The sequence below is a fragment of the Juglans microcarpa x Juglans regia genome, chromosome 1S, assembly GCF_004785595.1.
Source record: "Juglans microcarpa x Juglans regia isolate MS1-56 chromosome 1S, Jm3101_v1.0, whole genome shotgun sequence".
NCBI classification, from domain to species: Eukaryota; Viridiplantae; Streptophyta; class Magnoliopsida; order Fagales; family Juglandaceae; genus Juglans; species Juglans microcarpa x Juglans regia.
The window spans coordinates 27,488,448-27,504,921 of record NC_054595.1 but is presented as its reverse complement, the minus strand read 5'-3'; the positions used below and the strand labels follow the sequence as shown (position 1 = coordinate 27,504,921).

The following is a 16,474-nucleotide window of genomic DNA, read 5'->3' as shown; positions in this document are numbered from 1 at the left end:
CGTGGCTTTTAGGTCTCATTTGGGAATCCATTTTATCTCATTTCACTTCATTCGACTTAAATATCACTAAAATATAAATACTTTTTAATTTCAAATCTGTAACTTTTTTTATTTAATTATTACAATCATTACAATTTTTTAAAACTTCTAAGCAAAATACGAAAAATAATTCACATTTTTTAAATTTTAAAATAAAAATAATATTAAAAGTAATATTCTAACAATATTTTAATTTTATAATATTTTTATTCAATTAATTCTTTCTCATTTTTCAAAATTCAATAAAATATTTTAAATCAAATCATTTTAATATCATTTTCAAATTATTTTATTATTGTTCACAATTTTAATTTCATCTTCTTGCCAATACGAATATTTGCAAGAGTGGTGCTACGTACATAATAGGACTCCCTTGCAGTCCAAATATAGGAATAGACTAAAAGGCCCTCATTTTTATCATGAAATTGACCAAAACAACCTTATTTCTAAATAAAGAAAAAGTCAGAAATCTGAACTTTCCCTCTCCCTCTCTGTGCCGTGCATCTGGCCTCTGGGTCCTCCACTGCCATATACAAAGCTTAAATTGTTTTTCTTTATTTTCCAGCAAATGTTCGTCATGTCCAAAACACGGGATGAGTGTATATTTTGCTAAGCATCAATCTCCTCTACTGTAAGCTAATGAATTACCTATCCTTTTTTTAATTGTAAATGACTCATTCACATCAACAATCACCCATTCTACTAATATGGACATGTTGATTCTGCTATATTTTACAAAGACTATCTGTTTTTTTTTTTTTTTTTTTTTTTTTTTAAGTATTTATGAGTAATCTTTTCTTGACATGCATTCATGCATGGTTATTCTGTCTACTTAGACTGGTATTTGACATCTTAACATATTGGTCATCTATTCCTGAAGATTTGTGTAGCTTTTTATTTCTTAATCCAGGCATCATTATACATATTTGCAGTTCTTTAGATTGAGAAAAGTTATAAATAAATTGTTGAGAAAACTTACTTTTAAATTTGGATTATTGTCTTGGAAAAAATATATAAATTGTTGAACAATTAATGAGAAGCCATGGTATCTTTTCTTCTCCATTGGGCGGGCCCATCAGCAAGCACTCTCAAGACATAGGCAGGAAAGCTAGAAAAACACCATGAAACCCATTCACAGATTTTTACAAACAAGTAGAGTGCACACTGCCCTTTAAAACAACGAATGAAAATAGAAGAGTAATAACCCAACAAATTTAAAACAACACCAGGGAACCCATTCACAGATTTGTAATAACCCAACAAATTGATCGACGAATTGTGGAGATGTAAGATTACATCAACAATATTGTGTAAACTTTCTTTTGATTGTGTAAGGTTACAAAACAGTTTAAACTGTAATCGCCCCCTTAGAATATCAAATTGATCGCCCCCAACAAATCTTACATCTTCTCACAATGACCAGGCATCGATTAGAAAAGAAAATAGAAGCTTACATCTACACCTTACAGTCTACGGCGAGAGAGAGAGACACGCATGGGCAGACTGGGTCCTCTCTTGAGGAAGGGGAAGGCGACGTCAATGGGCCAAGGGAGCTGCGAGGGCGACGTTCCTTTGCTCTGCTCTGGATTTCCCTATGGAATTTCACTTCCTTGGTTCTGCTACGTGAAGCGCTCCGTTTCATCTATTTTTCATTTAGGCCTCCAAAGCAGTCCATGCCCGTGGACTGCAATAAGAATTGCTCTTATCTTTTTTAAAAATTTTAAACATAAGTCTTATATTTTTTTATCCACGTAATTAAAATAATTTCACACATAATTATAAATAAAATAAGATAAAAGTATAAACTAAAATATTTTTAAGTACACGTGTAAGGTGTGAGGTGGGCACTTATTTTTTCTCCCTTAATCCATCCAACGTGATCGCATGCTCGCTCTGTCGCTCCTCCAAGCGCATACAAACCATAAACCCCACAAATTCCCCTTTCCATTTCCCATTTCCCCGAATCACAAACCGGGTCACGATATGGATCAGGTTCTTACAGTTATGGTCATGTCGATTCTGCTCGGCGCTGTAATCGCCCTCTCCTTCTTCACGAGCTACTTTGGCAAGCGAAGATCAGAGGTCCAGTCTATCGCGAAAGCGGAGTCCCAGTCGGATCCGAAGAAGCACCAGAGGCCTCCTCAACCCAAGAAGTCTCACTCCAAAGCTCACTCCCATTCTGCCGCTGACAAGGTAAATTCGACCTTGAATTCTCTGTCTGATTCCCGAGAAAGCAAAGGAGTGAAAAGGAAGAGGAAAATCAGGACAAGTAAAAGAAAAGCAAATGTGGAATATTACGCTTATATGTTTTACGATCAGTGTGCTTCAATTTAACGTTTTCCTTTGGATGTTAATTGAAGGATCAAAACAAACGGCATCATCCATTGGATTTGAATACTTTGAAGGGTCATGGCGATTCGGTCACTGGGATATGTTTTTCCTTTGATGGGCGAAGTTTGGCAACAGGTTAGTTATTCCTTCGATTTTCGGCTGCTGATGTTCATAAAAGAACTCAAGATATTGGTTGGAGAACCCCAGAATATGAGTCTAGGTATCTGGTGGATGAAAAGAGTTCAACTGAAATAATGTTTATTGGGAAATAGGAGATTGCTTGTACTAGATTATGTTTATTCTCACTTGAATTGTTATAATATGACCTTCTCATTTGACTAGTCACCCAGTAGCCATCACTTGTATTTATATGCCGGTACGTGTTTATACTTTTTATATGGTAAGGGCTGAGTTTTATTTGAATCATTTAATTTCTATCGTATAAAAGGTATATTTTTTTTTTATACTCATAACTTTTATATCCATGTAGCTTGCGCTGATGGAGTGGTCAGGGTGTTCAAGTTGGAGGATGCTTCAAGTAGAGGCTTCAAGTATGAATTGCAAATAAGCTTGATGCAATAACAGATTCACCTCAATATCAAAGATGCAGGTGGTTATTTTTCTTGCTTTTTTACTTCTCATATTCTTCGTCATTTTTCCAGGTTTCTGAGAATAAATTTGCCTGCTGGGGGCCATCCAACAGCAGTTGCATTCTCCGATGAGGTGTCATCTATAGTTGTTGCTTCTCAGACGCTTACCGGTTCTTCTTTATACTTGTATGGAGAGGAAAAGCCCAAAGCTTCTAATGAAACTAAACAACAACCCAAGCTTCCTCTGCCAGAAATTAAATGGGAACACCACAAAGTTCATGAGAAAAGAGCTATTCTGACTCTTGTTGGAACCACTGCAAGCTTTGGAAGTGCTGATGGAAGTACAATTCTTGTTTCTTGTTCAGAAGGTATTATCTTGTCTTTTATCCAGGAAAAAATGTATTTCTGTTTGCTTTTGATGATAAAAAAACTAGCCATTGGCTGTGGGTGGTCAAGTTGTAACGGTTCTACTTTTTAAAACAGGCACTGATATCATGCTTTGGCATGGAAGAACTGGGAAGATTTTGGGAAATGTTGATACAAATCAGTTGAAAAATAACATGGCTGCCATATCACCAAATGGGCGTTTTATTGCTGCTGCAGCTTTTACTGCAGACGTGAAGGTGAGTGTCTGTGTCTCTAATTTATGTTGATCAATCTGTGATTTTTATAGGTTCTCATATTGAATATGAAAAATAGGGGTTTTAAAATATTTTGTATCATTTCAAGATTGCATCATCATTTTCATGCGATCGAAACAGTTGTACAATAGTGTATCATGTGTTTCACTTGCAGGAAAGTCATGCACAACAGTTGCAATGGTTTTTAATAGCGTCTGGCATATACCATGTTACCATCACAATGCTAACATGCCAGAATAATTTAGTCACTATGTCTACGAAGAGTTTTATTAATACAATGGCTTGAATGATGTACATACATGCCTATACAAAATTTACATAGCAAGACATGTACTGTCAATGAATTGGGAATGTTGTGCTTGGGTATATCTATTAATTCCTCCATTTTTTTGTTTAAAGAAAGTCTTGCTGGAATTAGCCATTAGGAAAGGTTCAATAAGTGGAGAGAACAGGAAGATGTTTACCAGTAATCGTTTGGTTTACACAAAAACTTTGTGTGGACCTTTCATACAATGCACTACTATGCGGGAGAAAATGCACGTAATTCCTTCTGCAATGCAATTTTATCCTGTTTCTAAGACAAAAGGAATGTCCTGTCCAAAGTGTTTGGTATGTATACACTGCATGAAGATTTGAGTGTCCCAGACATGGAATCTAGAAAAGGAAGACTTTATCTGATAGCTCATGTCAACTACTGGACCGCTCTTTTCACTCATAACTTTCTTTCGCAGGTCTGGGAAATTGTATACTCAAAGGATGGTTCAGTCAAGGAGGTTTTAAAGGCTATGCAGCTTAAAGGGCATAAGGTTGTATAGTGATAAGTACTTCCCAATGTCTTCAGAGAGCTTGTCTGCCCTTGTCTTTTCATCCTTTTTCATTTTTCCCATTTTCCAAACTTATATTCATGAAGTTTGTTTAACTTTAGGTTACATATGTTTTAAATGGCATAAGAAAATCCAGCTAATGTTGAGTGCAATTTCAAAAATATCGGCTTTCCAGAGATTTGTTCTAATTATAGCTTGATGACCTAATAATTAAATTGCTTCTTATGTCCGAAATTCCTTTCTTATTTTTTCCTTCTGATGTTCAGAGTGCAGTAACTTGGTTATGCTTCTCTCCTAACTCAGAGCAAATCATCACAGCTTCCAAAGATGGTTCTGTTAGAATTTGGAATATCAATGGTGTGTATATATTTCATGCATATTTCTCCTAAGCTCTGTACTTGTTCAGGAAAAACTTAGTCCTTCTCAACTTGATCTAAGAATGAGTTAGAGATTGAAGGAATTGGGTTACCCCGCCCCTTCTAAATTGCTTGTATTGAATCTATACTCCCAATGGGAGAAGTAAAGGAAGGACCCATGGATAAAGACATGAAGAGGCATTTATAACTGTTTCTAAATCTTTAGTTATGATTTGTATGAGGGAGATTGAAGCAAAATAGCCATTAAAATTACGTGCTTGACCTGTGTATTTTTACCAAGTTTTTCATGTACTCGAGCCAAGACAATCATCTCTCTCTTGCTGTCTCACACACACGCACCCGCGGGGACAAAATATTGATCTTTAATCCACTGAGTGCACTGTAATAGCCTTTTAGTAAACACATGTATGATGGTAAATCAAATGATGGGTGTTAATTGAAGTTGCACCAGAGATTGATGCATATGCCTGGATAGAGAGAGAACATTTCATCAAATGAGCAACTACATTTTTCAAATACGAAATTCTCAATGTAAAATAGAATATTAGCATAACAGTTAGAACAATTTCACATTATGCCTTAAGTTATCAAACTTTGGGTATTACTTCTTTGTTTCTGTACTTGTAGTTCTTTGATATTTTCTGTGCTGACCATTATTTATCTGTCCTCTTGAAGTTCGGTATCATCTCGAGGAGGATCCAAAGACTCTGAAGGTGTTTCCGATTCCACTTCATGATTCAAGTGGTGCTACTTTACACTATGATCGTATCTGTATATCCCCTGATGGAAGGATATTGGCAGCAACCCATGGTTCGACATTGCAGTGGTTATGTGTAGATTCTGGGAAGGTTTTGGACACAGCTGACAAAGCACATGATGGTAATTAATTAGTTGGATGTTTTTCTTCTTATTTTTTATTAACTTTTGCCTACTATTTTTTAATTATAAATCTAGGTAATGAAGGAAGTTATTTTTCTCCTATATTACACCAAAAAAAAAAAAAATCTCCTATACTGGATAATATATAAATTTGTGGCTAGCATGTGAATTTTGATAAGACGGTCGCACATTAATTCTTATGTTTCCTTTAGCCAACTATCCTCATATGTAACTGCTGTGGTTTCAGTTCTAGTTAGGTTCATACCAGTGATGTTATCTTATTTCATGAACTTAATGCTTGCATTTTGATTAATATATTTGTGTGAATTGATCTTCAGTGATGTACTAGTGGTGAAAGTTGTAGTTGGTGTCCTATATGCACTTTATCAATTTTTGTGTTCATCAGTAAAAAATGAATGTCTTTTATCTATATTTGCTGATGAATATTCTGCATCTGGAATTTGTTACTTAATAATGGTCATAGACATTGTTGTTCGACTCAAACATGTAGCCCATCTTTGTCCTTCTATGGAATAGCAATTGATTTTTCTCCTGTAGCTCTCTAAGATTTCTACGGATTTGCACTTGGGATAACTTTGTTTCAAATAATAGTGAAGTCATTTGCTTATGAATCTTATATTGACATCACTCTATCATGCAGGTGACATCACATGCATCTCATGGGCACCTATTACCATTCCTATGGGTAAATCACCTTCCTTCCATACCATATGTGAATTGCCTACTCGTTTTTCTACTTTTCTGTTATTGAAACCAATACGACTTCAGGCATTAGCATACACATCCCAGAAAGTTCTGTGGAAGCCTCTCTTCTTTTCTTAGAAGATCTGAAATCAGTTTGGCCCCATTCAACAAGATGGATTGCCTCTCCAATAAGGGCAGTTTATGCCAGATGAAGGCTTGAAAATTCTGGATAAGAACCCCTCTATGAAAAATTTCTCCTCATTTTTTACCTATAAAAAAAAAAAAAAAAAAAAACTACTCATTTTTGAAGTCTGACTAGTCTAAATAATCTTTGTCCACTAATGCTCACTGTCATCATTTAAATTCAAAATATGATTTGTTGATCTCTTTCGATTTAAGTGCAGTAATGCAAAAAAAAAAAAAAAAAACTTCATAGATGATTTATATAGTGATGGATTTCAATATAATAATACAGAAGAAAATTCAATGGAAGAATCCTGTTGAATAGCAAGTCTTGATTGGATAAATTAACTTGCCCGAATTCGTTGATGAAGTCTCTTTAATTTATGTACCTTTTTTGTTCATTCCTTAAAAGAGATGTATGGATGTAAACGACATACCACTTCCATATCTTCTACAGGAGATGGACAAGTTTTGATTTTAGCAACGGCCAGTGTTGACAAGAAAGTGAAGTTGTGGGCGGCTCCATCAACCCACTGATCCTAAAGGAATCGGGAATTGTATGAAGCGTCAGAAGAAGAAGCGTTGGATCATACATAACATAGCATTAGCTAGCTTGTCTAGTTAGTAGTTATCAACCTTATTTCTTTCAAGAGCTGAAATTTACATCATCTATACAAGCTACACACGCTCTAGGTGCTAGGTAAAATACAAGGCATTCACTTTTAGGAGCATAAACTTGAGAAACCATAATTTTCTTTTTTCAGTTGTATTGTTTAATTGTGCTCAAATTTTGGTAACAAAGTTCTATGAAAGACTTTGGAGGTAATGTTTGAATTGTATTTCGCCGACTAATGTTTTACTGGCACCACACCCACCCCCGCCCGCCAAGGCCACCAGGATTGAACATCACTTACTTCCACTGAAAACTCAAGGAAAAATAAGCTTCACAGAATTTAAACTGAGCAATAGATCTCCAACTTTACGAAGTTCATTATCAAGTACTTTATCAACGTACTTAGATTATTAACAATTTTTTTAAAAAACTATAGTATCATATGTATCAAAATGGTAAACGAAAAAGATCCCCTCTCTCTCTCTCACCTTGGAAAAAATAATGTTACTTTACCTTCTCATTTTGACTATTCATTTTTTTTTTTTTTTTTACTTATTAATTAAAAAAGTAACTATTACTGTATTGATATTTTTTTATTTTTAAAAATATCAAAAAATTATGATAGGGATAAATAAAAAAATAAAAAGTATGAATTTTGCCTAGGGAGCGCCTGGGAGCCGGTTTAGGTATAAAAGAGAGTTTTACACCATTCAATCATAGTTTGACAGGTATGAACTTTAGAGAATGTAAAATAGAATTGGTTGTAGGATAAAAACGTGAAGAATGTGTAGGGTTTCTCCCCTCCCCAATTCCTGTGTTTCTCCTCCCTCTCTCTCTCTCTCTCTCTCTCTCTCTCTCCCCCCTCCAATCATGATGGGTAATATGTAAATTTTTTTCATATATGACAAAAAAGTATTCACTATTAATTGTTGGCCAAATCAAACACAATACATGAGGAAAAGAAACAAATATTTTTTTACCGTGATTTGTCTTCTCTACAATGATTTTACAAGTGTATTGCATGGATATTGCTATTTTCCTTATCATTATTGAGGTTAACCTGGGCGCCCCTTTGATTGAAAGAAGATAATTGTAACACTTCCATAATCTGACAAATATTAGGGAGGAAGAGACGAAGACCAAATGGGCTGGAAGGAGAAAAAGATTAACCACTTATAGGAATTAACCAACAAAATTGATTTCTTGTACTAGAGAGAGACAAAGAATAGATGGGTAGGAGGGAGAAGAAATTGATTCCTTGCACTGGAGAGAGAGGCGAAATTAACCAAGCTCAAAATCGATTCCTTGCACTGGAGAGAGACAAAATTAACCCATTTGACTGGAGGGAAGATTTACTAGAGCTGGAAATGAGAGAGACTGAAAGGAAAAGGAAACCCAAGTTAAAGAAAAACGAACGACTCAAGAGAAGATTGTGAAGAATGGGTAATATTCTACAATCGCACTCACAGTAAATAAAATGAATTTTTTATGTGTTTTCTTTTTATTAGATTGTGTAAACTTCTCATTTACGCCATAACCGGTTTGAAACTTTTCTCTTTTGCCTAACCCAGCTGTCATTATTGGCTGCGGCAGCCTAGCATTATCCCCCAAAAAAAAAAAACAAAGGTTCATGTACAAACACGCGCACCCCCTGTAATCGCTTGAATTGTTCGCTTCAGTGTGCGGAAGACACGGCCACGTGTGATCTGTTCCCGCAAGCTCGAATAATCCCACACCGAGAGAATAAGAGCATACGAAGTGAAGGCTGAGTTATAAAAACGAAACGGAAGGCAGAAGCATAGCATACCTTTCTCGGCCTTTTGGCTAAGATCAAGTGTAGTATCTGTTCTTATCAGTTTAATATCTGATACGTGGCCCATCGGGTCACACGATATTAAATTAATTTTTTGAGGGGGAAGGCCCATCACAGTAGCTTGCTGCTGGGGTCTTCGAGCGTCGCCTGTGCGTTGCACTACTGCATAGGCCTGGCGCACCCCACCCAAACATAGTCCAAGGTTCTTCTAAAATCTATTGCTAATCTAAATTGTTGGGCAATAGGTATAAATATGTGACAACCCCATTCTAATGGCCAGATGCTAGCGAGAACGATCAAGCCCATTTTCGAAACAGTTCATATCGTGTTAGCCATTCAGGCAATATTTCTAAAGGAGTTGCAAATGGATCTGCGGGTTCACCAATTATTGATGGTTCTAGAACCGCTAAACCTACGTTACATGCAATAGTACCTAGAATTACTACTGGAAAAATATATAAAAGATCATTGGGCCATGCGGGTTTTCCTCTTTTCGGATGGTAAATATTTCTCAGTGTGAATAGCTCACTTACATAATTTCGTTCTCGGATGTGATCTGAGAGAGCTCGTTCTAATTGAACTGATCTATGGGCCTCCATGACAGTCATTGCTGGAGTTTGCCAGTAGAACCGGGAAGCAAATAGCAAATATTAAATCGTAATCACATCTAACATTCCATAGCGTTTAAGGCTTAAAAACTGGGGTAAAAGTTAATTTACTGAATATAATTTTTATCCAAATAGTCTAATACACGAAACTTGGTATCCCAAACGGGCAACAAGGCTGCAACAATTTCCACCCCGGAAATGCGTTGTGTTCAAATTGGGAATCGTTGAAAAGCTAATAAAACTTGGATGAATAATGAGAGCGCCAAAAGAACCATCATGACATTAACATAAAAGAAACCAGCTGAACACTTGACAGAAATCAGTCTTTCCTAAGTTCCATGTATTCACGACGAATTCCTTCAGAATTTAGGATGACAATTTCAAGATTGTCTCCCTGTTAAACATCCAGGATTGTTAGAAAAGAGAAATAGACAATCCTCACAAAAAAGGGTGGAATTGTTGAGAAACATAAACTTACAGTGTAGATATCTCTTTCAGTTGCAGATGCAAAAACAGTTTTGACCAAATCCACTGCTTCTGATTCAGAAAGTGGCGTAACAGCATCCTGAAGATCATAGTTTTAAAATTCAGGCCTATATAACATATAGATGCTGATGTAAACGCATAATTTAAGCCGAAAACAAACCTGGGCAGGCAATAAGAGAGGGCTGGGAGACTTCAGCTGGTTATCCAGAAAGGGCATGATGAGTGTGGAACCAGAACCTTGGGAACTATATCCAACTTTCTCATAGGATCCAACAGCATCGTATGTGAAGACACAACCCTTTCCTGTAATTTTAAAAAGGTTTTTGTTAATAAAAACAGAGGGCATGAAAATGACATTCAAGCTAGTAGTGTTTTACCTTCGCTGTCAAGGCCACCTAGAACATTGAAAGAATAGTAAGGAAAGAAACGTTTATAGTAAAGGGTATTAGAGAGCAATTGAGCCATTGCAGGGCAGCTCATCTGCTTGTTGTGTTGGTGCTGATAGATCTGCATTCAAGTAAGGATATCAATGTGATTAGGCATCAGAAACCAGAATCACAAACGTCAAAGCATACAGACCTACAACATTAAATCAATGATTCACTTTTAGTCAGAATACAAATAAGTGCTCATGCTTCATGAAGCTGAATGCTTATCTTTCTATGGGTATATGGCATATACAAGCTCTTCAGAAATTAATCCAGAGGAACTTCAATATATGATCTTTGCTATTACCCACCCACCCCTAACAATACTTCGTTCTCAGCAATAAGACTAGTGATAGTTATCAAAATCTCATCTTAAACTTTCTGATTAACTTGTAGATGGTTAGCGCCCCCATCCAATTATCCATGAGTGACACCATCACCAAAAGTCAGTAGTTCCTGTGAGTGGAAAGCAGTCTCACTAAGACTTTATTATGAGCCATCTGCTATAAAAAGCTTCTTATTTCATATAACTATAGGTCTAAAATAAACTAAATTATTTTTCAGTTCTCACTACTACCCATGGGAAAAATCTGCAGAAATTGACTCTTATCAGAAATACAGAGAAACCTTTCACCCCACGTCTTTCCACATAGCAATCCTATTGCAAGCATCCCTTAAAATTTACAAAGAAGCAAAAAGAAGGCATCCGACACAAACCAAAACAGAAGCCAAAACTACAAACAAATGTAAGTTATGAGATATTTAGAAAGTTGAACAAATTTGGCCATGCTTAGAGTCTGGCTCAAATATATGGATATAACTCTACTCAAAATGGTATGCTTCCGCCTTTCACTTCTTACAGAATATATTACAGCACAGTCAGTATATAGTTAAATACTTTTGAACCTTACCAAATGCCTGGCTGCCAAGAGCTTTTGTAAAGCTTTCACATCGGCTTGAAAACCAGAAGATGCCATTACAGATTTGTCCGCTCTGCAAGGTCAAGGGAAAGAAAACTTTTAAGAGATGAACTCATTGTACAGGAACTGAGACAATTGATCTAAAGCCTCTCTCCACCTCCATAACATTAGCACCTTCCTATCAGGTGCAAAGAATCCACAAAAAACGAGAAAAATGAATAAAAAGTTCTAATTCACAGTTGAGCAACAAAATTGATTTCAGTCACCTGCGCCCACTGAAACACTGATCGATATTTCACAAAACATACACCATGTTTCCAAGAGCTTTTTTTATTTTTAATTTTTTTATATAGGTAATCAAGAAATTTATTCATAAGCCATATTTCCAAAAGTGAAGACTAGAAAAATTCCCTAGTCCACGAATTGTGCAAAGCTTTTCCCTTTTATCCTTCACTTCTCACCCAACCCAACTTCATTAAAATTCCTAAACATTTGCGTCCTTAAAAAATCACAAGAATCCCACACTTCCAATTGCTTTTCCAATTATTAAATGAATCCATTTTTTGACAAGTGAGAAATTTATTAAAAAGCGCAAAAGGGGCAACCCAAGTACCATATTGAGTAAACTCGATAATTACAGAGGATGAAACTCTAAAACACTATTTTTCCCAAAATATCGTGCCAACTCAATCCGAAATTTTCTTACTTTTAATGACAGTGAAACGATACAATCACACACGTGGAAACCAATATGAGCTCCAAATGTCATAGCTGAAAATCAACTTTACACACCAATCCCAATATTTTTAATGTATCACAAAAGAAAAAGAAAAAAAAAATCTCAAAAAAACTAAAAAGTGCAAAAACAAAAAACAAGAAACTATAGGGATAAAGGAACCTACAATTTGCAGATTTTGGAGTAATCGCGGGTGAGAATATTGTAACCGCTGGACATGCGAGTATCTGCAGCGACGACACAGTAATCGGCTCCGGCGATTGCAACACAGGATCTGTTGCACGTATCAAAGATCAATAGCGCCAAACAAAAATCAACAGTGTCGTACGTGTGGAGAGAGAGAGAGAGAGAGAGAGAGTTACCCGCCATTGTTGTCGTATGGAGACCAGTTGGAGTGCTGCTTCGTCATCGCTTGTTGCTAATTGGAGAGCTGAGAGAGGACGAGAGAACTAGAGAGCTAGGGCCAGAGAGAGAGAGAGAGAGAGAATAATGACCAGACCGGCTTTACATCTCAAAGCGTCTCTCTTTCGTCTCCTTCAAGAAAACAAACCAGTCAGTCTGGTAGTCCATCACTTAAAACGACGCCGTGGCATCTAAGTGGGCCGTTGTGAAGTTGGGCTAGGAACCGTCTAATTGGCCCAATTAGTGATACAACTACGAGTAACTTTATTATGGCCCGATCATATCCTTTAAAGGCCTTAAATTTTGTTTTTTTTCTCGCTCTCCTTTAAAAGAAAAATAAACTCAGGAAAAAAAAAAAAAAGAACGGAGAGAGAGAGAGAGAGAGAGAGAGAGAAGGAGAGACCAGAGAGAGACAGTGGTCTTGACTGTAACGAAATTCACTAAAAAAGGAACGGAGAGAGAGAGAGAGAGAGAGGCAGTGGTCTTGACTGTAACGAAATTCACAGAGTATACACTGGATTGAAAAGTTCGAGCCGACTATCAGAAACAGAAATAGTGTAGTGGTGAAATCACAACGCGAGCATAGACAGGAGCCGCGAAGCTCAGGAAAAAAAAATAAAAAAAGAACAAGAAAGAAGCAGTGAAAACACTGGGAGCAAGAGAAGAAGACAAGGGCCATGGTGACTCTTTGGTTATGGCTATTTTCATTCTTCTTCCTTCTAGGTCTGCTATGCACCCTCGCTTTCCAGGTAGTTTTGCTTCCTCCACCAACTTACCTTTTCCTTTTCTATTCTTAATCTTTCTTCAGTTTTTTATTTTGTTCGTTATACCAACACAATTCTGTCCCTATGCTCATCGTTGACAATGCTGGATTCACAATTTTGGGTATTTCATTAGATTGTTGTGGGAAAACACAAAACAAATGCTTTAAGGAATTGCAATTTTTATGCAGTAGAACCATAGTACCATAGGGATCGTGATTCATTACTACAGATGGATAATTTTGGATCCGCTTATAAGGATATCATTATACCATCTATTATTGTGTTAGAGGATTTGTGATATTGAGATGAAGTGAAAGTAAATTTTGGAGTGGAATGTTAATTGTTAAATTAAAAAATAGCACGAGCGCTGAGCATTTTAAGTCAAATACTAGGCTGACAATTATGCTTTGCTTTCTTTACTGGTGTTTGAAAACTCCAAGAAACTGAGTTTTGAAGATGTTTATTGCAGCTTATGTGCTTGGTGGACCTTGAGTATGACTATATCAATCCATATGATTCAGCATCTCGGATAAACAGGGTTGTTTTGCCTGAGTTTATAGCTCAGGGGGTCTTGTGCTTCTTCTTTCTTCTTACTGGAAATTGGCTTACGTTTGTGTTCTCTCTCCCATACCTATGTTACAACGTGAGATTGTAAGTCTTCTTCTCACCCACTCCTATAACAACATCGTGAGTCAAGTTAAATTGCTCCGGTTGGAAAGGCACCCGACATGACTGGATTATGCGCTTTAAAACTTGCCTTCATGTCAGTTAAGATTTTGATGTAAGTTATACTTTGATAAAGTCGAGTATATGGGCAATACATCCTGGTGTTAGCTAATTGCAACTGGGAGTAGCACGCATATTTGGTATTTAGATTGGGGATTTTATCTTATAATTACGGATGCATTATGGGAGACTGCTTATCACATTCAGCTGAATTGAAAATCCTTCTACTTTGCATCGAGCGAACTTAGTTAAGGATTTTGAACCTTTTTTTAGCAGTACATGTTTTGCTCTGTACTTTGAGGCCGATAAGTGAAAATTTTTCATCTGTAAGAAAATGAAAAGAAACAAATTAGACAAGGATAAGGGTTCAAGTCACAGTCATTTATCCTTACGAGTTATCAGCTACTGGCATTTCACTGAAGATCGATAACTTGTTCTATACATTTTCTTTTGTGATATAAGATGAGTATCATCCTTCATTGCAACAGTCAATTATCTACGGTTGTGCATTTTCGTTTGTGATATGTTATCTTACTTGTAAAACAGAATTATCTACAAGTACCTGGCCTTGGGTTTAATTAACAATGAAGATGTCCCGCCTTTTAAGTGCTTGTCCCTGACACTATCCTCTCTGATAATTTCATGTTAAAAGTACCTGTTTCATATCTCTAGTATGCCATTATTCTTGTCGACTAGAATATGAAAGGACTTGGAAATCCTTTTGTTTTGTGCAATAGAATTTGAAACAAATTGCACTTCCGACTTTTAATTTGAAAGCTTTCTTCAGAAAGGTATAACTTCTTTAAAAAAACATCGTGTTATCAGAAAATAACATTAGCAATTAACAGCGTTTACCCTTCTGCCATACATCATTCTAATATGGGTATTGAAATTAAAACTTTGAATCTTGCACTAGTTCGGTCTATTAGTGCCCTGGCACACTTTGCTTCATTTATTTCTTTTGACTTACAATTTAAACAAAGTAATGATGACTTTTAATATAATGATAATTGTTCTCAATTCCTCCCCCCCCCCAAACTCATGATTCAAGCATTCATTCATGCAAAGAATACCAGTCAGTAGTCTTTCCAACTCCCAAGACCCATTTAATTTCTTTGACGTGGGCAATTTCAGATTTGACATGAGGTAAGTCTTCGTTGATGTGAGGCCCCAGATTAAACATTGCATCTGAGATGATTTATAACATGTTGATCAGGTACATGGAGCGGCGGCACTTGGTTGACGTAACTGAGATCTATAACCAACTGAGATGGGAGAAAAAGCAGCGGTTTTTAAAGATTGGCTATGTCATTCTCCTATTCTTCCTTTCTCTATTCTGGTATTTTGCTAATCTAGGTTCTGGTACCCTTGGTTGCTATTGTCTCTTATAGAGCAATTTTGGTGAAATTGTGTGTTCCCTCCCATTCATGTAAAATCTCTCTTAGGTTGCTTTCAAGTATTTCAGTGGAAGATGAATAATCAAGGAGTGCTGCTCCTGACGGGCTGGCTGATGTAAGTTTATAGCATTTCTTGATTGTTGTTTCACAAAGTGCTTGCCTATATGACATACAGATGTAAGTAAGAGAGTCAATTCTTGGAGTCATTAGGAAAGGGAAATGGAAAAGTATTTCCTCATCATATCACATCATTTATTTTGTGGCTGATACGTTTGTTTTGAAGTATGGATGAACTGTTCTCTAGAATTTTACTCTATGATTATAATGCGAGATATAATTATGTGACAAATGATAGGTATCAATAATTGATCACCCATTGGCAACTGCCAGACATCTTGATGGAGGACCTGAGACAGATTTTTGGGGATCATTCTCGGGATTAAAGTAGATTTGACCAGGATTTAGACACCTCATTGGTGGTTGTAATATTTTGTTGGCAGCGTCATTGATGCACCATTTTTTCCATGCAAGCAGTCTTCCTTTCTTCAGTTTTCCATTTAATGGCTTGGCCTTTTACTTATTCTTTAGAAACAACACTAATAGGTGCGAAGAAACAAAAGCTATAGCGGTAATTTGCATATGGTACTGCCGCATCGTGCTTTTCCAGTTTCCTGTCTGTTATATTTTCAGAGAGTTGAATGTATATTATGAATATTGCTACCTCAGGAAGAGTAAAGACACTTGGTTCTGAGTGGCATATGGTTTGAGATTCTTCATATGTAATATAAAACCATAGTATTGCATCGTTGCCAAGCAGAAAATAGAGAAGCATTCACATCAGAGGGTTTTACGTAAGTACCGTCGATGAAGCCAACCTTGTTCTTGGCTGTTAGTGCCATTAGTATTGACCTACTCCAAGTCTGGTAATTCTCTCCAAGAAGTGGCTGGGATTCAAGCAGTGAACCAGGATTTTCTCCATGATGGAGAAAATAAGGATTTTGAGGATCATCAA

General features: G+C 36.5%; 3 protein-coding genes and 1 non-coding gene across 4 annotated transcripts; 3 read left to right on the top strand and 1 right to left on the bottom strand.

Moving 5' to 3' along the window:
* Nucleotides 1-1,886: 1,886 nt before the first annotated feature.
* On the top strand, nt 1,887-7,408 carry LOC121247225 (transducin beta-like protein 2). Its single transcript, XM_041145599.1, has 10 exons — nt 1,887-2,232; nt 2,400-2,505; nt 2,861-2,921; nt 3,033-3,328; nt 3,444-3,583; nt 4,333-4,407; nt 4,692-4,782; nt 5,478-5,681; nt 6,343-6,387; nt 7,027-7,408. Exons 1-10 carry the CDS (start codon nt 1,924-1,926, stop codon nt 7,104-7,106), a joined length of 1,407 nt encoding a protein of 468 aa, XP_041001533.1. The 5' UTR covers nt 1,887-1,923; the 3' UTR covers nt 7,107-7,408.
* A 1,577-nt stretch (nt 7,409-8,985) lies between these two features.
* LOC121247969 lies at nt 8,986-9,181 on the top strand. Its single transcript, XR_005937368.1, has one exon. It is a non-coding gene; the product is annotated as a U2 spliceosomal RNA (small nuclear RNA).
* A 513-nt stretch (nt 9,182-9,694) lies between these two features.
* LOC121246287 (proteasome subunit beta type-1) lies at nt 9,695-12,715 on the bottom strand. Its single transcript, XM_041144391.1, has 7 exons — nt 12,536-12,715; nt 12,340-12,447; nt 11,429-11,510; nt 10,467-10,596; nt 10,250-10,392; nt 10,082-10,168; nt 9,695-9,997 (listed from the first exon to the last, which is right to left on the bottom strand). Exons 1-7 carry the CDS (start codon nt 12,580-12,582, stop codon nt 9,923-9,925), a joined length of 672 nt encoding a protein of 223 aa, XP_041000325.1. The 5' UTR covers nt 12,583-12,715; the 3' UTR covers nt 9,695-9,922.
* A 223-nt stretch (nt 12,716-12,938) lies between these two features.
* LOC121246288 (protein cornichon homolog 4-like) lies at nt 12,939-16,233 on the top strand. Its single transcript, XM_041144392.1, has 5 exons — nt 12,939-13,324; nt 13,809-13,990; nt 15,282-15,404; nt 15,511-15,577; nt 15,818-16,233. Exons 1-4 carry the CDS (start codon nt 13,253-13,255, stop codon nt 15,542-15,544), a joined length of 411 nt encoding a protein of 136 aa, XP_041000326.1. The 5' UTR covers nt 12,939-13,252; the 3' UTR covers nt 15,545-15,577; nt 15,818-16,233.
* Nucleotides 16,234-16,474: the final 241 nt, after the last annotated feature.

Bases quoted from the DNA above. Each gene is read 5' to 3' on its own strand.
- LOC121246288 (XM_041144392.1), top strand. From the start codon at position 13,253: ATGGTGACTCTTTGGTTATGGCTATTTTCATTCTTCTTCCTTCTAGGT. The intron at 13,325-13,808 runs GTAGTTTTGCTT...TGTTTATTGCAG, and splicing joins TATGCACCCTCGCTTTCCAG to CTTATGTGCTTGGTGGACCT. The intron at 13,991-15,281 runs GTAAGTCTTCTT...CATGTTGATCAG, and splicing joins CTATGTTACAACGTGAGATT to GTACATGGAGCGGCGGCACT.
- LOC121247225 (XM_041145599.1), top strand. From the start codon at position 1,924: ATGCTCGCTCTGTCGCTCCTCCAAGCGCATACAAACCATAAACCCCAC. The intron at 2,922-3,032 runs GTATGAATTGCA...TCATTTTTCCAG, and splicing joins GCTTCAAGTAGAGGCTTCAA to GTTTCTGAGAATAAATTTGC. The intron at 3,329-3,443 runs GTATTATCTTGT...TTTTTAAAACAG, and splicing joins TCTTGTTTCTTGTTCAGAAG to GCACTGATATCATGCTTTGG.
- LOC121246287 (XM_041144391.1), bottom strand. From the start codon at position 12,582: ATGACGAAGCAGCACTCCAACTGGTCTCCATACGACAACAATGGCGG. The intron at 10,597-11,428 runs GTAAGGTTCAAA...ACTTGAATGCAG, and splicing joins TCTTGGCAGCCAGGCATTTG to ATCTATCAGCACCAACACAA. The intron at 10,393-10,466 runs GTAAAACACTAC...TTAAAATTACAG, and splicing joins AGGTGGCCTTGACAGCGAAG to GAAAGGGTTGTGTCTTCACA.